This window comes from Melozone crissalis, unplaced genomic scaffold (assembly GCF_028551555.1).
Source record: "Melozone crissalis strain CALT ecotype California unplaced genomic scaffold, PUWL_Pcris_2 ptg000006l_1, whole genome shotgun sequence".
Taxonomy (NCBI): domain Eukaryota; kingdom Metazoa; phylum Chordata; class Aves; order Passeriformes; family Passerellidae; genus Melozone; species Melozone crissalis.
In genome coordinates this window covers 54,397,485-54,420,139 of record NW_026535784.1, presented here as the reverse complement: position 1 = coordinate 54,420,139, position 22,655 = coordinate 54,397,485, and the positions used below count along the sequence as shown (strand labels likewise).

Sequence of the window (22,655 nt, the reverse complement as noted above, 5' to 3'; positions counted from 1 at the left end):
TCCTCAGGCTAAAAATGCATTTTTCTGCATTGCCAGGGGTCATCCCTCTGAGCCATCTGGGTTTAAGCAGTTGGGAGTGCCATCACACACATCCACCCCTCAGCATGGACAGAGCCGCTACTTACCCATAAAAAGCTTTGTGGTAAAGGGGAAGGTAGAGTGGGGACAAAAAAAAAATCATATTCTCCTTAAAGAATGAAGCTGGGAGATATTTTCAGGGATCAAAAGTCCTTTAGCATTTCTCTTGAGATTGATGGAGAGAGGGTGGATGCAACCTCCACCTTCAGGGTGGGAATGCAGGGCTCACAGCCCAGTGCAGACAGATGGGCAGTGTAATGCCATGCAGGAAGATTGGCACTATTTGTACCTAGAGAGGACACAGATAACCTACAACCCAGACAGATTTTTTATTGCAGGTGTGGAAGAATTCATGCTCAGGGTCCATATCTCTTCAACATCAAGGTGAGCTGGTGCCAGGTACCCCATGCCTCTCTATTCAGAAAGTGTCACTCACCAACAGCAGGAGTCACTTGACTGCAGGAAGACCTGGCTCTGCCCTGCAGCAGTAGTCATTTTCCCAAATTTTAAAACTTGGATGAGCAACACTGACTCCTTCAATGTACTAAATATCCTTTCTAATAGCTGATCCAATAACAAAATACTAGTGAAAATCTCTCTCTGCAGCAGGCACAGGGAAATCTCAGCTACACCAAGGGCTGCTGAGATGGATGGAGCAGGAGAAGGATTGGTGCTCTCAGGTGGTGCAAGAGTGACACACACAGAGGTAGGAAGACAAATTCAAAACTTTATTTCTGCAGTTAAGTAGGGAAAATCAAATGCAGTCAAGGCAAGCTCCACATGGTGCATTTCCCAACAGTCAGAGCAGTGGTGATTCCTGCTTGCAGCAGCTCCAAGGATGCAGCGAGGATGGCAGCCTCTGCAACAGGATGGGAGAGGAGTGTCAGGACTGAGATGTGCCTCACCACACTCTGTGTATCACCCCTCCTCCTCCCTCCACCCTGCACAAGGTCCCCAGTGACATTTTGCTTCAGGACATGTCACTCTGGCCAACTGTCCATGGCCATTTCCCCACTGCAGCAAACTTGGTCTGGTGTCAAGATGTTGGCAGGAGAGGCTCTGGGAAGTGACCTGCGTGTGTGTGACAGCAGCTTTATGGACCAGCACCACCATCCCTGGCTTACCAGAATATGCCAAGCTCCCTCCTGCGGTTGATGTCTCTTTTCATTTGGCAAACAGAGCAAACAGTGCACCACAGGGTGACACAGTAGTCAGAGCAAATGGACCCCTGTGAGGGAGACACAGGTTAGGGACAGAGGCTTCCCAGAGATCACGTTCCAGCCAAGAAAATGTTAATCGCATTCCAGGTCAAGTACTCTTTTCTTCTCAGCAGGCTGCAGCATCCTGAGTAGAAAACACTGAAGCCTTGGGCTGGCAAACCCCAGGAACCACGGAAAGGAAGGAAGGAGCCCTTTGTGCAGGCTGCAGATAGCAGCTTATCTTTTGACTTCTGACGTTCAGACTGGGAAGAAAAAACGTTCACAGGAAGAGACAATGTGGGGAAAGTGAACTTGGCACCCTATGGTTTGCCCTTGGGATGGCAGCAACCACCTCCCCCGCAGGAAGAAACACCCTCACATAGGCACTGTCCACCTTTCTCCCAGACCTGATCATGGATCTTTATCTGTGTAACCAGCTTCACCTATTCTTTATTCAGCCCACAGTTATCTCAATCAAAGCTCCAAGACAGAAGCAGCGCTGAGATGGATACGAATGGGAAAAGAAGGGGGAGTGGCAATTCCTCCCTCAAGCGCAGAGAGAGGGGCCTTGGGGCGCCCTGTCCTTCAGGCCCGCAGTGGGTGAGGGGCAGGCTCAGCACTCACCGGGATGTTGTATCGGGTGCGGTACAGGGTCCTCATGGCCACGCTGGTCCCACACAGGCAGCACTCGTTCATGTCCCCAGCCACCTGGCATGCCAGGCAGGGGAAGCAGAACATCCCGCAGCAGCCTGGCAGGGGAAGAAACACAGCCCTGGCTGAGGCTCTGCCTGCCGGCCTGGAGCTGCCAGAGCAGCTGGGAGAGCCAGGCTGCCGGGCTGCGCTGTGGCACCACCACAGAGGCAGCAGGGCAAGGAAAGCGTGTCCAAGGCACTCACAGACGCCACAGTCGGAGCAGCAGTCCATCAGGCCTGTCTGCCACGTGCACCTGGAGACAGAGGACATGGCCGCGCCGAATTGGGGCTGGATCGTCACTACGGTTGGGGCAGCCATTCCCAGGCCCTCTTCTGAAAGAGACAGGAAACAGGAGAGTCGGTGAAAAACCCGTGCTTGGTCTGAACCTCCAACCAAACTGGTGGCTACCACCCTTCAGCAGGCCTCCTTCTGCCCAGCTCCCTAGCTGCCACTGGAGGGGATAGAGCATAACCATATCTTGCCTGCATTTCTATCTGTTCAAGGTTTTTGCATTATCTGCCATTTTATCCAGTCTTCAAAATAACATCACTCATGTTCCCCACTCCACTCCATAAAGGCTTTGCTAGTGCTTAGGCATGACTCATTCCCCTTGTGCTGAACTGGGCAGTGAACCCAAGCTAAAGGGAGTGACTTGGGCATTCCAGTTGTTGGACTTGGTGTATTTTACACAGCATGGGCACAGGGTATGTGGGAAGCAGCTGTGGGCTCATTTCCTCTTAACAAAGCCAGGTACACACAAAAGAGTAGTATAGAAAACTCGTATCTCCAGTTTCCTGATGTAGGGAGCCACAAAGAGAGAAAATCAATGTCCAAAGTCTGAAACATTCTCCTTGCCTTTATGTGGTTAAGCAAGCAAGTAAACCTTGAAAATCAGTAAACCTCAGGTCTAAAATAATAATAATGATGATGATTATAATGATAATAGAATAGAATAGAAACAAGAGCAATTTCTTTCTGCTTCTAATTCCCAAGCCAAGTAAAAAAGCACAAAGCTTTTCTAGGTAACAAGTCTAAGAAAGTTTGGGCTTGGGTGAGGTTCTCTGAGATAAGATAGACTGCCTGCTCACATTTGTTGTGCCTTCCTTTCTGTAAATTGAGTGGATTTATTTTATGTCTTAGAAACAGCAGTTTGACAAAGGCAGACCCACCCTACTGGGTGGTCAGCCTCTTCCTCCTCTTCCTCTTCCTCCTCCTCATCCTATTGCTTCTGAGCTCAGAAGCCAGAATAGAAACTGAAATGAAGGAGTGATGCTGGGGGAGGGGGAGCACTTTCTTTCTCCATAAGCACTTTCTTTCTCCAGAAATCCCACTCATGGCTTCAGCTGGCAGCACACACCAGCCTGCAAGCCCTGCGGGAGTGCAGCTGGGGGTAGTATCAGGTGTGTGCCCAGAGGGAAGTGCAACACCTCTGCCAACCCACAGCTTCCCTCTGCCTGGCAACAGCAGTGCCACCACACAAGTATTATTCACCTATTTTCTCCTCTCCTAGCTGCAAACAATAATGAAGAGTTTGAAGCATAGCTGCTTTTGCCACCAACAGCACACCCCATTGAAGGGACAAGCAGGCACACAGAGAGAGCAGGTAGCAAAAGCCATCAATATCCAAACTGCTGGCAGGGCAGCTCAGTTTAAACAGAGAGTACTGAGTACCAGTCAGATTCCTTCAACCCATTTATACAATTGTGTTAGCATCAGAAAGCAGTAAACAAAGGTAAACTCTCCATAATCCAGCTTTTGCACACAGCTTTCTAAATCCCATCCCCCCCCCCCCCCCAGTAGGATTTGCCATATAGTTTGATTTATGTTTTGTGCTAAGCAGAAAAAAAGAAAAAAAAAACCCTACCTTGACACTATTATCACACTCTTCCCAGGCTAACAAGTTAGTAATATTTCCATGCTTTTAGAGAACTAACCTGGTGAGCAGCCTTGCCTCCTCTCCCTGCACAAAGAGGCTCTGGCAAAGATGAAACTAAACTAACTCCCTCAGATGTTGTTGGCAGCCAGTAGTAAAAAACATACAAGTGGGAGGTAACTTGAAGGGGGAGGTCAGGAGCTGTGCCCTGTCCTTACAGCCACAGACTTTAAAAATGCAGAACACAGTAATTTATTTTTCCTTTTCCCAAGATTAGTTATTTCTTTTTTTAAAAAAATGTATGCATGCTTATTGTCTTATTCCCTTAACTTTGCCCACATGATGTTGCTACTCAGGGAAGAGCAGTTCTGAATAATGTACTTTTATCAGAACAGACATATAGGTTTTCATTTCTTAGAAAACACATCCTACATGGGGAGGCTTTCCATAATAATTAGGCTGATTCCTTAAGTGCTTGTCACAGGCCATGTAGCCCAGCCACTACAATAAAATTAACTGAGCAATTACCACACACACATAAATTTCACTTCATAAGACACTAATATTATAGTTTCTACACTAACATGCCCCAAATACGTAACCACTCATGCCCCATGCAAGACAGTTTTGGATGCACTTCCAAATTTTGTGGAGAATCTGTGGCACTAGGACAGCACTTTTTATTTCCCAGCAGGATGCACACAGCATGCAGAGATCCCAGAGAGGGTCTGGGTGGTGTTTCTCGGGAGCAAGTCAAGCTCAATGCATCCCATGGGAAGTGCTGATGCTGAGATTCCCTTCTCTCTCGTCCTCATGAAGAATAGGGAAAGGAGAAGTTTGGGCTAAACTTCAGTATGGCAGCTTTGTCAGCAGGCTGGGACTTCGGGTGCTTTACGGGAAGGCTTTTACCAGTAGTGCTGCTGAGAAAACAGAGAGATGTGCCTTGAAATGCTTCCCTTGGCTTCCAGCAGCTCCAAAGTTTAACTGTGTCTGTCCCTGCTTTTTACAATGGGGCTGCCTGGCCACTCCCTGGCTGGCTCATACACAGTTGGTGTTCTTTGTGAGAACATTGCAATAGGCTATGAAAACTGAGGTTTGCAAAAAGTTGTGAATCAGCAGATTCTCCCTGGAGGAGGAGATGCCTGACATCCCAGCAGCTGGCTGGATGAGGCTCATGGTCAGGAGTCTGCTGGGGAGGAGGGAAACAGGAAGTTGAAATGCAGTCAGGTTTTCTAGGTGGTAAGAAGGAAAAGCTCCAGAGAGACCTCAGAGCACCTCCCACTACCTAAAGGGAGCTACAAGAGAGCAGGAGAGGGACTTTTCACAAGGACATGTAGTGACAGGGCAAGGGGGAGTTGCTTTGAACTGGAGGAGGGTAGGTTTAGTCTGTATTATGAAGAAATTCTTCATTGTTAGGGTGGTGAGGCATTGGAATAGGTTGCCCAGCAAAGCTGTGGATGCCCCATCCCTGGAAGTGTTCAAGGCCAGGTTGGATGGGGCTTTGAGTAACGTGCTCTAGTGGAAAGCATCCCTGCCCACAGCATGGGTTTTGAAACTAGATGATATTTAAAGTCCCTTCCAAACCAAGCCATTCCATTTTTATTTCTAAGAAGACAATGGAAAAATTCCACTGAAATCAATATTCACCAATTTAACATGTACTACAGTAAATGCAATACTGATGAAGATTCAGGAGCACAGATGAAAAAATCTTCCTTAATACCTTTTTGCTTTCTCTGCAAAGGACAAAGTATGGATTACACAGTCTACCACTGTATTTTATGGAGCAGCTACAAGCAGAAACTTATGTGTTCCAGTTTGGCCCTCTCACACGTAAAAGTTTGTGCTTGTTCTCTGTACCACTTAAAAGAAGTCCAACCTGCAGCTTCAAACAGGACCACAAATGAACAAAGCCTCTTTCCCCAGCACGCTGCCTTGTACTATTTACACAAGCTAAGGTGTCTTCAGTGGTAAGAGGTGTGTTCATTCACAGAGGGTCCATGAATCCCATTGGTGTGCAGGTCAGGGGGGCTGTCTGGCACAGGAGGGTGCCTGGGGGCCTCTCTCCAAAGCTCTGATCCCACCAGTCCTTTCCAGAGACAGGTCTGTTTCAGAAATGGAGAAGGTATCTTCTGAATCAGAAACTTCACCTTTTTGCTAGACATCTCCACAGCTTCAATGGAAGAACATGTTACCCACAAACCTCGCTCTCTTCCCACAGCTTGAAATGGCTCAGGCAGAAGGGAAGTTCCTGCAATGGTAAAAGCTGCAGGAGAATGGAGCTGAGAAAGTGCAAGGGGAAATTTTCACAGCCCTTAGAAATATAGCTGAGGGTCAGTTGCACATCTCACCAACACTGAAGCCATTGGAGTTGGTACAAGCAGAGAGCTGCTCCCATGTCTGCACATCCCTCATGTCTGCCATGCCAGGAACACTGCACACAGTGGAGAGAGTCTTGGGTGACTGACCAGAGAGGAATTGATGCTATGGCTGGGAGTGTGCAGTGCCCTCTGGGCAAGGGGCCTGAACCCCTGTGCCACAGGCACCGAAACATAAAGTCCAGCACACAGTGAAGAGCTCCCAGCCAGGGCCAAAGGTACCACCAGCTTCACAGCAGCTCTTAGCCACAGCTGGTCACACCTAAAAGTGGTTTCAAATCCCTCTACAATTGCATGCTAGCGCTAGCAATGGTTTGTCACAAGATGTTTCACACATCTTGTGTGAGAAAGACATCACACATCTTGTAGCTGAGCTTCTGCTTCCTGTGGCTTGCTACCTTTTCATGCTCTCAGTGGTGCCACTCTTTCTCCAGGTCACCCAGACTTACAGGATAATGCCCTGTGGGAATCAAGCTTTACCTCAGGAGCTCACAAGGTAAAAAACAACTAAAGTAAAAATCAACAAGTCAATCCCCTTGTTACAAACAGATCAGTCCAACTTACACATTTTGTAGTCTGCTGCTTCATTAACTGCCTAAATCTCACTGAGTTGCACCTGCACGCAAGCAGAACTACCAGAGGGTGCAAGCGTGGATCTTCCTGTACCCAGCCCCATCCCCATCCCCATAGAATGGTGGGAAGCAGGAGAACCTCAGCAGTTCAGCTGCTCTTGGGTCAGCTCCAGAGGCTTTCTGGAGTAAGCTGGCCCATGGCTAATTTCCATCTTGGACATGTGCTCTTTGCCTTTTCTATGACAGTTTTATCCCAAGCTGACAGCTTCCTCCAGGGCAATGCAGGGGATGATGGACCTTCCCTTCTGCTGTCCCTTGAGTCTGCCACATGTGGTGTCCTTGCTTTAACACCTGAGCAGGCATGAAGTGAACAGCCACACAGGATGCATCATGAAGTTAATCCAGCATTAACCAAGGTATTAGCAAAAGGACATCCAACACACTTTGCAATGGTGTTTGACAGATAAAATGTATTTTTTTAATGTATTGATGTTATTTAGCAGAATAAATTGTACTGTAGATTAAAAAAGGCCTTTACTACTTAATAATAATGATGATGTTTCTTAAGACAGATGGGAGAAGGGGAGAAGAGAGAGCTGAACCCAGAGAGATGATGTGCAAGATGGGGAAGCTGTATGGCTCCACACCTGCTGCATGTACATGACTGCAAGAGCCCCTCAAAGGAGAGCTTTGCTTCTCTATGACAGTCTCATGACCCAACATTGCTCACCCCAATGGAAGGGTAGGTTATAACCTCTGATGGAAGCTCCCCAGCGGTTTAACCTCCATTTTTCTGACTTAACATGTCCTAAATAAATCAGCACTGAGCAGCTCAAATCTTGAAGGCAATTTTTTGCCTCTTGTTTCCCCTCCTGCCACTGATTTCTCAAGCAAATCCCAAAGACAGCAGATAACAACACTCACTGCCTCTGCCCCTGCCGCATGGGGATGGTTTCCCTGTGTGCATGTCCCAAGATGTCCCCTGGCAGCACAGCATCTCACAGCTGAGCTGAGACACGGGGAGGACTGAGGGAACACTTCCCCCATCCTACCCAGCACAGGAGAAAAAAACCACCAGCAGCCATCCCCAGGTGCTGCTAGCAGTGGTCCTGATGTGGAGATCATATTCATCAGAAAAAGCCACAATAAGGGAAGGAGCTGTGTAGGTGCCAGAGTCCTGCTTGGGGCTGACCAGCCAAAAGTTTATCACCTGTCACCTGGGAAAGGAGGCATGCACTGCACACCAGACCTTCAGCCTGCCCTTTACCTAGCCAAGAGTAACCTCAGCCCCACCAGCTCCAGGGACCACTTGTGCATTCATGGCCTTGGCTTTCTGCCCTGGGCTTTCCTCCCAAGAAGGAGAGAGGCAGGAAACTCCCACCCCTATCTAACAAACACAGTCAAAGTGACACTTAAACATGGTCTGCCAAATCCTTCTTTTACTGCCTTGCTGCACCCACTGGGCGCTGTCATGCATGCGGAAGTGCAGGGGAAAAAGGGATCATGCAAACTGTTAGCAAATAAATTCAAGGTGCCTTCCAGCAAATGCTTAAAAGCACAACAATAATGCATCTTATGGTGTAGATAAGTCTGTGCTTTCCTCCATTTTCCTCTCAAGTACTTTTATTTCCATTTATACATATTCCCTGAAAAAGTGATTAATAGCATGACAGAATTTGGGGAAAATAAGCTCTGATGAAGCTGAAAATCTGTTTGACAAATATTTGGCTGTGCTGCAGCATGACAGGCAACAAAAAATGCACACAGGTTTTTCTACTAAGTGGTGTGATTTCACAGTGCTCTAGTGAACACTGAACAGCAAACAGTGGTTTCACCAGTGTTGAAGTTTCTCCCCAAAGCAGTCCCCTGGTGTTATGTATGTGCTGCTGCTTGTGAGGCTGAGCACCCGTGATAACCTGAAGATAGAATTATTCCACTTCAATATCAAATCACAGAAAAACGTTTATGTTGGAAAATACCTCTAAGATCATTGAGACAAGCCACTAATGCAGCACTGCCATGTTCAGCACCATGTCCCCTAGCCCCACAGCCTCACACCTTTTGAACACTTCCAGGGATGGTGATTCCACCACTTGCCTGTTCCTATGTGTGACCACCATTTCAGTGAAGGAATTTATATCCAATCTAAACCTCCCCTGGTGTAACTTGAGGCCATTTCCTCTCCTCCTGTGACTTTACCTGGGAGATGAGGCCAACTCCCACCTGGCCACAAGGTCCTTTCAGGGAGTTGCAGAAAGTGAGATACTTTACATTCAGAGCTGAACTCTGTGAATGCTTTGACATCAGAGCAGGAAAAAAGTAAGGTCCTGTGGAATGGGCAGACCACTGCTTTCCCCCACTGCCCTTACAAACTGTTACAGGCTTGGTTCTGTTCTTTATGCAGTTGATGCAACTTATTTTATATTAGGTATATTTTATTTATTTATTTTATTTTGTATTAGGTGTATTTCCTTGTTACTGTACCTGTCACAGACAAGCTCTGCAATTTAGAGGAATTGTGTTTTGCAGGCATAAGAAGTCAGGGGTGGCTTTGGATTTTGTTTTGCATTAGGATGGGAACTTCCACTCCCAAAAATACAGCTGTATTGTTAGAAGCATTGGACTTGGCATGAACACTGTTCTTTTGTTGTTGCTTTTTTTCTGTTTCTTTAAAGTGTATTAGGCCTCTTTCTGCTTTATTCAGACAGAATCACTTCTGTACAGCTGCCTGGAAGTGGTATTTTTTATGTTTTCTTTTAAACACCACCATCCAGGCAAAGAAAAATGCTGCAAAACCAATGAAGTTTTTTTTCTATTTCTTTTGTAATTCTTGTACTGCATCTAGCACACTGCATTAAAATTTGCTCTGGCCTTTTGCCTCCATCACAAAATGCAGGAAGGCATTGCAGGAAAAGCAAAATCACCTCTTCAGTACACCAGGAGCCTTCAGCTAGTACCTAAAGTTCTCACTATCCATGGCCAGCTAAGATGCACATTTTTTCTTGGCGGTTTTCTTTTGAAGCTCAAACAGAGCCTGTCTCCTCGTATTTGCACCATGGAGTGTTTAGAAATTATTTAATGGCCCTCTGCTATCTTTTGCCAAAGTGGAAACAGAAAAGGAGTGCCTTTTATTTCCAGATCATGTCACCCGTGGCTGGTGAGATGCCCGACCACTGCCATGGTGCTGCCAGGCTCCCTAGCAGCCAGACCGGCTGGCACAGGCACTGCAGCTGTTCACACAGCACAGCTCCTGCAGCACCTGCTTGGGAATAGAGGGAGGGAAAACCCTGACCTGCCCCATCAACACCTTTATATTTACCAAGGAATACTAATAGCAGAACCCAGGCAGAGTTTGCCTTGGCTGACCCTCCTCTGACAAGTCTTGTCCCTGGGAAAGGGGAGTGTGAGAGCTCCCGTGTGCCACTGTACAAAACAGGCTTCTAAGGCAAAGACCCAGCCCCACCCTGCAGGTTTCCAATGCCTTGGCAACCTCTCCCTTTATCCTTGCAGGAGATCCCTTACCTCTATAGGGCTAATCCTGGACAAAGAGCTGGTGTTGCTTTGATACACCCTTCTACAAAGTGCAACACACAGGCAAGGGCTGATGTTGGTACAGAGCTTTCTGTTTCACTGAGCAGTGTTTCAGTTTGGGACATTTGACCTTTCCGTTGCTGGAAAAAAGCATTTGTTATCTCACCATCCTGTGGAGGAATACTTGGGAAAGGACATGTGGGAGAAAGGCAATGATAGTGGAGAAGAAACTTCCAGAGGATGTTATTTAGTTCTGCAAAAACACACTAATAAAAGCTGATGCTTAGAGACAGGAGTATCTGAAAACTTTTTAAGAAACTGCATCCAATTATAGCAGAGAGCATCTTAGTGAAGATTTGGAATAGAACACCTTGGGAATGGAGGAGATGTACATATATCTGCCAACAGATCCAAACAGGAAGGTTTTAGCCAGGAAGCAGCTCAGCCTTTATCTCTTTTGCACTTGAAAATTATTAATTTCTGTGCATTAATCATAAAATGCTCATGCAACTAACATGCTTAGTAGCCTTTACCTCTTTTGCACTTGAAAAATTATTTATTTCCTTGTGTTAATCAAAAGTTTTTAATGAATTTAATATCCTCAGATTACAGCCTGGAACCTAACTCTTTCTGTTTTACAGGCAATGAACCTAAAATACAGCTATGTCTTATCTGTGTGAAATGAAATTAAGATGAATTTGGAAAACTCACACAGAAAATATGAAGTGATTTTCAAGTTCCAGACATGAGGACTGTTTTGAAACTTTAATTTACACTCTATTTAGCGACACCTTTTTCCTCTTCTCATTTTAAGACAAACACTTGTGACAAGCAGTCATCAGACAAAGGACACCAGAAGGTACAAACACATGACAAAATGTGAGCTCTTCCCAATTATGAGCTACTTAAAGATGCTTCAGTATGTTAAAAACAGATTAATAACTTTTGCCATGACCTCACTAAAGTAACGCTACTGAAACTGATCCATACTAGTGACAAGACTTTTAATTACTAGTAAATGGCTAATAAACAAAGTTCAACTTCAAGTTGGATGCATCAAAATTCTCCCTCTACAAAACGCAGCTATGTTACAAAACTGATCAGAAGCTTATGGTTTTTCATTATTAAACTCTTTTCTTCAACTTAATACTTTCTCCACCCCACAAATATAAACCCTATTTAAGAACAACTTCTGTGCAAGGACCACTTAGTTAGCCTGCACTTGCTATTTTTACTGTTTCTAGGCGTTCCCCTAGAAAGAGGTTTTTCCTGTAAGACTACAAATAAGACCGGTAGGCATAAGTCAAAACAAGCGGAATTAAAATAAACGTCAACAGTTTGCATTGACAGATGAACTTGTAGCCCACAGTCAACCACTCCTCACACACATTTGGCAACAGCTCTGGGCTTCTCTGTTTTTGTTTTCAGTCCTTAGTGTGTTCAAATCACTCTTGACAAACAAGCTTAGCTCACTCTGTGCAGGCAACTTTGCAGAAGCCTGTCCTTTTCACATGGAAAGCATCTGCTGCAGCAATCACAGCAAGAGCAGAAAATCTTCTTAAATACTTCTCTACTGACTCCTTACTGTGGAACTCACACATTTAGAGTCCTGACAGTTTCTAGACATCCCAGAAGAAAAACAGTCATTGCAACTCTTCCATGAAGCAAGCTCCAACTCAAACTCAAAATTACCTTTGTAATAAATCAGACCATCAAACATACGTACATTTGTACAGACAAATTTATTTACATCCGGAAATAATTTTGCCTTTTTACCCGTGCTGTCACTAAGAGACACCTGTTTCATATAAAATCTTGGGTTCACAGTCTCCAGAGCTTGACAGAAGTTTGCTGCTACTACACAGGACCAGCAGAGCTTTTTGGAGCTCACTTTTGGGAGCTTCTACGCAGATTGAAGTTATTCCCAGATAACCAAAACTTCCACTTTTTTATTATCAAATTATCAAAATTGCATGATTTCAGAAATAAGAATGTTTCCACCAGCTTTTAACAATAAAAAATATAATGCAGCTATATTTATATTACAAGTGTTTTCCTTCTTACAGTATCTACACTTCAGTTAGACTAAAATATCAGTATAGTGATTTCAACTATCTGTTCTCTGAAGGCTCTTCTGCATTTAAGTCTTTTCATTTCCACAGATTTCCAAGCACAATCCCTACGAAGAGCAGAATTCCTACAGTACGATTTGAAGCAAATTTTTTCCAACAGTCTTCGGGCTTGTCTATGTCCAAAGTGTAAATCTGCAAAAGTACAGTATAACATTAGAGGATTATTATTATTCTACAGATTCATAAATATCTTACACATCACAAAATTATCTGCAACTTCAAAAAATTATTCTTAAGCTCTAAAGTCTACCCTTAACTACACAAGAAACAGGAATACTCTGTGTTTAATTTTTTTTTGCATAACTGGCATCTGTGTTTGACAGATTTTTTTCAACATACAGCAGAAAAGTCAAGGATCTCATATGAACATGATTCCCAGACCATCTCAATGGAAGCCCAGTTACTGGTGTGTCTGGATTGATACTTAGAAGTGCAAAAATATCTGGGTATGTAAATAAGTTTTGAGATTTTCCTCAGTAGGTTGCCACCTAATTCTTCAATGTAACTTTAAATAAAAATGAATGCACTTTTCCTTCTCTGCTACAAGGTGTTGTTCTATATTTCAGCAGAGACAAGGCACTGGAGAGCCAGCAGTGAACCAGAGCAAGTGCCAGAGCCTGCCTTGCCACACAGGGCTGGTTTCAGTCCAGTTGCTCTTAGCCAAGTCCATGCAATTCCCTTCCAAACAAGGACAAGGACACCTGCAATAGCAGCCAAAAGGCCTGGCTTACCCACATGGCAGCTCTCTGCTGTGAGCCACAAATAAAAGTGGGGAAAAAAAAAATTCCCAACTCACAAGGTACAGCAAGAACAAATTTACTGAAAAAATATTCCCAAAATCAAAATTTGGTGCAGAAGTCTTGAGCACAATAACAAGAGGAAATGTTGAGCAAAATGAGTGAAACGATTAACAGAGCAGTAGCCCCAAAAACCTCAAACTTTGCACTTCAGCCTTTGAAAAAGTTAAAATAGAAAGAAGTATTTGACTGAAAGAAGTGAAACCTTTGCCAGGAGATCTGCTTCATTTGTGGCTGTAGAGAGAAAACAGGGCTGGGTCCTGGTCAAATAATCAAAAAAAACTCTTCACAAGCTTCTCAAATATGATGTGATCCACACCCTTAAGAACCTGTCAGCTCCTCAGACACTGGGAACTTGAAACACTGAACTGGCAAATTAAACTAAACAGCAGCTAAGCTATTCTTTCAGAAACACACGGAAAGTAGATGTTATTTTTCTACTGGCACGCCTCTTGAGAGAGATACAATTTGATATCATCATGACCAAATTTTTCTGCCTCAGGCAGAAAAAATTCAGTGAATCAAGGAAATCCTGGAAATCCTGATCCTCAAGCATCTTACTCAGCTTTCTAAACTCAGTTAAAGACACAATCAGAAATCTTGAACAAGAAGATAAGCATAAAAATATTTAAGCAGGACTATACTAAAATAATTCCTCAAAAAGAAGCCACTCTGTGGTACACAGAACAGTTCTGCTCTTTTGACTTTGGCAGTCCACACAATTGTGAATTCCCCATCATTTATACTCATTAGTTTGCATCCTCACTTATAAAGATCCTTAAAAGTGGTTCTCATTTATGACAAAACAACAGCACAAGGGCTCTCTGACTCAACTCAAACTGTAAATGATCATGCAGTGGACATAGCATTCTTTTCCTCATGCATTTCCAAGCACAGTCACTACGAAAACAGTGGCTGAGTGCCAGACTACATCACCACAAGGATTCTCTTGCCCACTGATATGTTTAATATCCATCACCTGCATGAGCTCCACCCACTAAAATGCAACATTATGATCAATGTGCTTTATAAAAAGTTACACATCACCATTCCAAATTTAACTTCTCAGACTAGCAATGGTTTTACTACTTGCAATACACAATACTCTGCCACCACTTACCTATCAAAACCAGCAATTAATTTTTGAATAGACTGACTTGTCACTTACTACAACACTGTGTAACACAGTTGTTAGGATTCAGAAATAACAAGATAACAAGATCCTATCTGCATCCTTTACTGACAAAGCTAATCTCTTTCTTTCTGTTATTCATAAAAATTTCTAAATGAATGCAACTACAAGACTGAATTGGATTGTTCTCTGCTTTTAAGAGAACTGTCAATTAACATAAAATTATAATGCTAACATCTGCTATTATGTGTGCCAGACACTGCAAGAACTGAATCAGAACAGTCAACACCACAGTATTTTGCAGCACACTGATGTGGATCTAGCAGCAGCTGCTGCTGGCAGTGAGAAGAAAACCCTTTCCTTGAGATCACAGCTTAATGTGTGGCACTTCTCTTGGTTACAAACAAACTGAAACTCAGTGCTCCACTGTTTGTGGTCAGGACTGAAGGTCTCCTCAACCAAAAGGTCTGCAAAAGGTACTTCAGAAGACCAAGCTTATTGTCAGAAGACTTTAGTTCTCTTTACAGGAACTGCTTTTCATGGGTAGCTCGTTAATTGATGGGAGTTGAAAAGCCCTCTGACTTCTTAGTAAGAACTTCCTCATGGAAAAAGTATGAATAAATCCATCAAACCTGGTGTGCCAGGTGAGCCCCTACGGCAGCCACAGCCGAGTAATACGGGAGGGTTTGGTTGCAATTCACCCCTGTCACACACAAACTCAGGAGCATTGCCAGGCTGAAGCCACTGAGCCACTGCTTTGTGTCCTTCTTGAAATGCAGTGCAGTTGACTTCACACCAATCATGATGTCGTCCCTCTTATCCTGGAATGAAAAGATGAATTACCACAAAATCCATAATCCAATGCCACTTCATAAGAAAAATAAAAATGTAGGACTTGCTTAAATTTTCTGTGCTTCTTACTAGGAGCCCAATTTTAGGGCAGTTGTAGGTCCCCACACTAAAATTTAAACTAGAAGGCTGGCCTTAGAGCTGTTTAGCAGCCAGGAGTTAATACCAATGTCAAAGATATTTCAACAACACAAAAGCATAAGAGCACAAAGGGTATTGTACTTCCATCTTTCCAACTGACTTGTAAAACCTTGGCAAACAGCAATAAAAATTTGAAGGGCTGGGACTTCTTTGGGGCTGCTTCAGCTCAGCTGCAGGTGAAGAACTGCAAGAGGTTAGTTCTGCTGTTTCACAACAAATTTGTAAACGAAACACACAAACTTGTGTGTTTAAACACGGGTATCTGGAAGGTTTCACTGTCACCCTACCTGATGTGCATAAATGGTGTCGTACACCAGTGTCCACATGACTCCAGCAAAGTACAAGGGCAAACACACAGACCACTCACATGACCCTTTGATGGCAGACCAGCCAAGAAGGGCTCCCCAATTAAATGTAAATCCTAAAAACATTAAGAGAATTTAAAAAAATGGAAGTTACAAGAATGCCAGAAGCAATTAAATACAATTTATCTGAGAGTGTATCATATCAGCAGCCTTTTATATAACACCAACATCTCTATTTTTCTACCACTCATCTTCAGGCAGGTAATAAATACAAATAATTTGGCATTTAATACTCTGGACATGCAAGAAAAATTACATATGCCACACATTTTTCCCTAATTTGAGATTGACTTCATTAGTGTAGGGAAACATTTGCACAGAACTATTCTAGAATACTCTAACAACAGGTCTGAAGGTAAAATGCTCAGGTGTCAGTGTAACAAAACATGTCAGGATAACTGGCTGCAAAACAGTACACAGCAGCCAAGTATGGTACTTCTAGCCTGAAAATGACAATTTTTGGTCAAAATTGAAGCTGAAGACAGCTGGAATGTGAGAGCCAATATACACAGGTATATTTTAGTAGCTCAACCCAAAAGACAAGCACCATCACTATCTGTTCAGGAGTTATTTTAGAAGCTGAAGACTGAAATGCTGTACAGACAAATCTGTATTTAAGAAGGGTTTTGAAATAACTGCAAAACTACAGCTCATTCTCAAATGACAAAATGTTTATTTCCACCCTACTCTTCTACCTCCTATCACTGCATCAAAACAAGGAACTAATTTCTAATAACAAAAAAAATCCAACCCCAAAACTACACATCAATGCCAGGGCCTGTCATAAATTAAGAAGCTTGTGGCACAACAGAGCTTTGTCTGTAAGGTATTTCTATTTTGATATAAAGTTATAAAAAGTCAAATTGCTAAAGCTCAAGTACTAACTTGTAAAACACCCCAAAAACTACCTCTGAAATTAAAAAAAGAGAAAAAATCTTTCCATCTCACCTAAAACTAGCTGTGGCCAGTATGTTATTCTCTTCATCAGAGGGTAGGTGATCACAAGGAATAAAGAGGATGCTCCCAGGATGATACTGTAAGAAGTACTAAGAGAATTATTGTTTGCCAGGCTAAAGATCAGCACTGCAGGAGCTGTACATGGTACTGATCTAATTCCTTCCTTTCAATTACAATTCCATAACTAATAACATCCTCCCTCTGACCCCAACACCTTTTCTACTCAAAATCTCTGTGCTCAACTCAGGACCAAGAACCAGACTTTAAAAACCAAAAGATAACTCATACATCACCTGTAGTAATTCAGACACAGAAGCACACACAGTGCCAGGCTGAGCTGTCCCCCGAGAAAAACCAAGGACTGGAAAGTGGAAATATCTCCAGCTGCCAGGGGTCTGCTTGCTGTCCTTGCAACCTAAAAATGGAAATAATGTTACCACTAGGTACATCTGTAACTGATGGGCAATTTACAATGTTTTTTTCCTATTTTCTGAAGAGAAATGAAAAGGTCCTAATTCTGTTGTTTGCTTTTGTTTCTGTCCAACAGCATTTTCAGAATCCAGTCCCATTGACGTGGAGTTAACAGTTGTGAAAAGACATTTAATCCCAGCTGGGATACAGTGGAGTTTACAAACTCTGTCTGGAGCAAGAAATCATACAAGGTAAACTGAAGAAAGGAACAAGTAACAGAAAAAAGTTAAAATAAATGAATGGTGAATACCTGTCAAAGGTTACCAACGCCAAAAAGACTCCAAATGACTGAATTTCACCTCAACATGAGGAAGAACTTCTCTACACTGAGAAGTTCTGAGGGTGGCAGAGCACTGGAATAGGCTGCCCAGGGAAATTGTGGAGTCTCTCTGGAGACATTCCAAACCCCACCTGAACATGTTCCTGTGTCACCTGCTCCAGGTGACCCTGCCTTGACAGGTTCGACTGGATGATCTCCAGAGGTGCCTTTCAACCTAACAATTCCATGAAATTGTGCATTTTGATGAAAATGGTGTCAAGTCTATTCAATGAGGTTCAAAAGCCAACTTTTACAGAATATTCTGCACATAAAAAGTATATTGCCTATGCTTGAATAATGTGAATTTAAATAAACCCTTTTAGCTTGTTCTCCCCTCTGCCATCAGGCTATGATAACATCAAATACTGCTTTTGGAGCAGTGAACATGCACTTAACACAGCTGTGACCAATTCCACTGCACAGTGCAACCAAACATGGGATGCTTCACTTAAAGAAAATATGTCCCAAATAATCAGTAACACAAAATCTAAACCCCAAACCACCATTGTTACAGGGCTTGTAAGGGTTTTTCAGGATGAAGAGGAGACGAGAATGTTGACCTCATGTTTAGAAGGCTTGATTTATTATTTTATGATATATATTACATTATGACTACACTAAAAGAATAGAGAGAAAGGTTCTCAGAAGCTTGCTATGCTAAGAATAGAAAAGGAAAGAATCAACAAAGTTCTGTGTCCAGGCAGAAAGCAAGAACAGCTCTGCCGTGAGTGGTCAGTAAATCCAAATATTCACAGGAGACCAATCACGGATCTACTTGTTGCATTCCACAGCAGCAGATAACCATTGTTTACATTTTGTTGCTGAGGCCACAGCTTCTCAGAAAGAGGAAAAATCCTAAAAAAAAGATTTTTCACAAAAGATGTCTGTGACACACCATCACCTACACCAACCAACTCCTGCTGTTGGCCTGGCCTTTATGGCACCTGTGTTGAAGGAAGCCTTTTAAGGTACCCCAGAAAAAGCTGTGAAGGCAATTTTTAAAACTTTCTATCTGACCACATCACATAATGCACAAATTAAACCATTATATTGAAATTCGTTTCTTACTTATCACATCACCACATCAAATCTGTTTAGCATATGTAGTTGTTAACACCTTCCAAACCCTAAACCATCCAAAGCTTCCATAAACCCCATTCTGATTCCCTGCCTTCCCAACAGCACAAACACTAGTGCCATACTAAGAACTCCACATACTGGATTGGCTCATTAGTCTGTGTCTTGTAGGGCCAAAACTCAAAACTCCAAAACCACAGGAACAATACAGGAAAAAAAACAGGAGGAGCAAACAGCATCATCAGGATGTTCCCCTCCAAGGTGGAACCTGTGCACGTTTTAGAATCTCACACTGGGCACTGCCTTTTACTTATTTCCCTCTTCTGAACAAATGGGAGATGATAAATGAAAACATACAACATAATAGAAGGAGATTAGCTCAGGGCTGGGCATGATACTCTGAACAGCCAAAATTAATGCTGCTCCTAAAATTGGGGGGGGGGGGGGGGGGAAGTAATTCTTGGATAGATTGTCACTAGCAAGTGTAGCAAAAAAGTGTTACTTGGTTTGTTCTGTGGTGCAAAACAAGGTTGAAAAATTAACTTGTTCAAGTACTGCCTAAAGCAAACAACAGCATGTATTTTATCTTACACAGAGGTGAGTATTCTAGAAGACTTACTACAGTCCTAGACAGAGAAAAAAATACTTTCTACTGGTTTTGGAGGAAATGTAAACAAATTAATTGCATGCATGTCAGACAGAAACATGGAGGAATTCCTGAAGCTGGAGCCTGCACTCATCAAGGAATCACTAGTGATGCTCATATACTTCAGTGCCTTCAGAACCCTTGGTGCATGGCTGAGAAAAAACAGCACGTGTTAAGTGGAGTTTCTCTCCCTGGAGACATTCAAAATCCACTTCGATGTGTTCCTGTGTAACCTGCTGTAGATGAGCTGGCCTTGGCAAGGGGGTTGAGCTAGATCCATCTCCCGAGATCCCTTCTAACCCTAAAAATTCTGTTGATTCTGTGACATGGAGATGAATGGGCGCATGCTCGGTTCTCCGAATCACAGAAGGGCTTGGGTTGGAAGGAGATCTTAAAGATCACCTCATTCCAACCCTCATGTTGTGGGCATGGACACTTTTTACTAGACCAGGTTACCTGCAGCCCCATCTAACTTGGCCTTGAACACTTTCAGCGATGGGCCACCTAAAACTTCTCCGGGCAACCTACTCCAATGCCTCACCATCCTCAGAGTGAAGAACTTATGCCTAATATCTAATCTAAACCTACTCTTTCAATTAGAATCCACGCCCGCTTGTCGTGTCACTGCACACTGTGAGCGGCCGGGCCCCGCGGTTCGCTACCTGTCTGTCATAGTCGCGGTCCCACATGTCATTGATGGTGCAGCCGGCCCCTCGCATGAGCACGGCTCCCACGCCGAACAGCGACAGCATGTGCCAGTCCGGCAGGCAGCCGGGCGCGGCCGCCAGCCCGATGCTCCAGGTGCACGGCAGGTAGAGCAGCCACGTCCCTGCGGGGAGACAAAACCCGCGGGCGGGCTCAGCGGGGAGCGGGAGGCCACGGGCGGCCCCGGCCCTCCCCGCCGCGCTCACCGGCGGGCTGGTGCAGCCGCATGAGCCGCAAGTACGGCTGCAGCGGGGCCGGCGCGGCGCGCACCAGCTCGGCCGCCGAGAAGCTGCGCGGCCCCGGAGGCGCGGCGAGGCGGCGGAGCAGCAGCGGCGGGGCGGCGGCGAGGGGCAGGCGGGCGGCGCGGAGCCCGAGCGTGTCCCGGAGCCCGGGGACACCCCGGCACCACCGCGCCAGCAGCACCGCCGCCATGTTAGCGCCGCCCCGCTGCCGGCGGGACGGAGTCTCGCGGCGCTGCGCATGCGCGGCGACCCCGGGCACACAGCGCCGGGGCTGAGGCGGGGCGGGGTTAGTGCGTTCTCCGGGAAGTCCTCGCCCTCGAAACTTATTAACCTGATCGTTCTTAACTTTCGTGTCATCTCCAAGACCTTTCCTCACTGTAGGTAATTAAAAAAGAAAAAAATCAGATTTCCCATGAGGCCTTCGTGTCTCTTCTCCTCGCTCACTCAGTTCTCCCACCGTCTGTGTGAGGGACTGAAATGCTGGGGGTTCATGACTCCCACACCCAGCGGGTTCCGAAAGCAGCGCGCCCTTGGCTGAGGCCGGGTTTGCGCTCCCCGAGCCGGAGGGGAGGAGGAGAGGGCTTGGGATGTGTGTTGGGAAATCTCAGACCAGCACAGGAACAGCCCGGGTGGCCGTGGCAAACCCACCTTCGCTTAGCAACAGGGAGGGGGGGTACCTGGGCATTCCCACCTGAACCGGATTGTGTATTAACCCATTGAACTTCATGTTTCAGGGGCTTCCCTCACCCCTGATGGGTCAACACTGCGATCATCACGCATGAAAATTCAATGCATCAATTAAGTCTTGTTGCTGGGTCCACAGGTGGTATTATCTGTGCAGAAAAATTCCCAGCACCGGAGGTTTATGTCCAAAAAGGAGACAGAGAAGTCCTCTGACTTTATTCCAAAAAAAAAGGGAGAGGCCATGGGCATTCCCGTGGCATCTCTCAAGTTTTTGGAGGATGTAGCTTTCTTTTAATCCTATTTTCCCGGCCGCATGACCCTCTTCCTTTCCCCATTGACTGAGGTACTTGGGAGGTACAGGCTGCCCAAATCACCTCATACGTATCCCCTTCTAATATGCACACCACCCCCTGCCTTTTCTTTGTATCTCCAAGTCCAGGATTTTAATACAGCGTTAGATGAGAAAGTCTCTGTCTGAAATTTATGGTTACTCCCCTTGCTTCTTTCACCTATCAGCATCTAGCTTTTCCTACAGGCATGCTCACAGTTTGTTTGTAAAGACACATTCTTCTCATTCCCTTCATATCTTCCCACTGTCTGTCTTGTCCTTTCTCTTTCTTTTCCTTATATATTTTCTTAAATTCTATCTTTATATTTTCTATGGTTATATTTCTATAAATGATATCTGAAGCGGCTGCATACCTCCTTTCCATAGTTCTAAACTAAACCTGCTATATATAAACACTGGTCATTCATGTGTCATTTCACTCTTCTCTACCCCATTAACAAGAACCTGTTACCTCACCTTCAGGGTCATAACACCAACTTATGAGTTATTGCACAAACCAGAGAGCAGAGGACAGAACCATAAAACCTTTGCTTTTCATGGCATGGTTTCAGTGTCTGTGTCCTCAGATCTGCTGCTAAAAGATTCCTTGGAGAGTTCATTGTCCCTCTAGAGTATAAATTCTTTTGCATTACACACTTCCTTCAGCTTGAATGACTCACACACTGGTAGAAGACAATGGAAACCATTTTGAACTTTGATTTCCCAAGATGCTGACTAGCAGGAGGAAGTGAAATATGAATGCAATGGAGAAGTCACTTTAATGTTTTGCCAACGTTTTGCCATTGTTTTAATGAGCATACTCCACAGCTGTAAAACGATTTGCACAGGACCATAAAGGAGAGAATTGCTCAACTCTGTTGAAGAGTAGCTAATAATCTAGGTTCCATATCATGCTGAGAAAGTCATCATGGGCTTTATTCAGATACAGACAAGTACCTGAGGTGTGATTGAATAGAGTGAAAAATTTTAAGGAGCTCGTGGAAGAAGTAGAGCAGTAAACTTTTACAAAGTAAACTTTTACAGTTACTGCTGCTGTATTTACATTCATAATAAAGTGGCCTGGGCCTTCACTGAAAGATAACCTAGGGAATAGCTCATTTCAGACTAATAAAGCCCTGCTGTCTTGTTTAGCTGAAATCTGAGTTGATGGTCAAAATGTCCCTGACTCTAAGGTGGTTATCAGTTTCCTTATTTTCACATACACCAAATGATCCCCTGCTCCAAAGTGTGATGCAACTTACTCCACCTTCCAGGAGACTCAATGTAAGTAATCTGACCTCAAGAGTCAAAAGGGCAAAAGTGAATTGGAATGAGTGTGAAATATGATTCTCCCTGTTCTCAAATAAGTGTACACAGTGTATTCAATCCCCCGAGGCTTACGACATTCACGAGGAATAAAAGCCCCAGAGATAAGGGTGGGGCAGGCACTGGTGTCTGAGGGTGATGTTCATCTGTTTCAGACCAT

General features: G+C 44.4%; 2 protein-coding genes across 3 annotated transcripts; both read right to left on the bottom strand.

The window, feature by feature from the left end:
* Positions 1-785: 785 nt before the first annotated feature.
* LOC128950648 (placenta-specific gene 8 protein-like) lies at positions 786-4,669 on the bottom strand. 2 transcript variants are annotated; one of them, XM_054295529.1, is made up of 5 exons: positions 3,905-4,664; positions 2,174-2,302; positions 1,902-2,026; positions 1,203-1,306; positions 786-937 (listed from the first exon to the last, which is right to left on the bottom strand). In XM_054295529.1, coding segments are annotated over exons 2-5 (345 nt in total). In that variant the 5' UTR covers positions 2,289-2,302; positions 3,905-4,664; the 3' UTR covers positions 786-936. The 2 variants fall into 2 exon arrangements, with proteins under 2 accessions (XP_054151504.1, XP_054151502.1); XM_054295527.1 differs by lacking the exon at positions 786-937 and having other exon boundaries at positions 1,199-1,306; positions 3,905-4,669.
* A 7,378-nt stretch (positions 4,670-12,047) lies between these two features.
* Positions 12,048-20,347, bottom strand: COQ2 (coenzyme Q2, polyprenyltransferase). Its single transcript, XM_054293193.1, has 7 exons — positions 20,122-20,347; positions 19,873-20,039; positions 16,991-17,112; positions 16,689-16,774; positions 15,663-15,796; positions 15,018-15,206; positions 12,048-12,588 (listed from the first exon to the last, which is right to left on the bottom strand). Exons 1-7 carry the CDS (start codon positions 20,345-20,347, stop codon positions 12,475-12,477), a joined length of 1,038 nt encoding a protein of 345 aa, XP_054149168.1. The 3' UTR covers positions 12,048-12,474.
* Between the last annotated feature and the right edge of the window lie 2,308 nt (positions 20,348-22,655).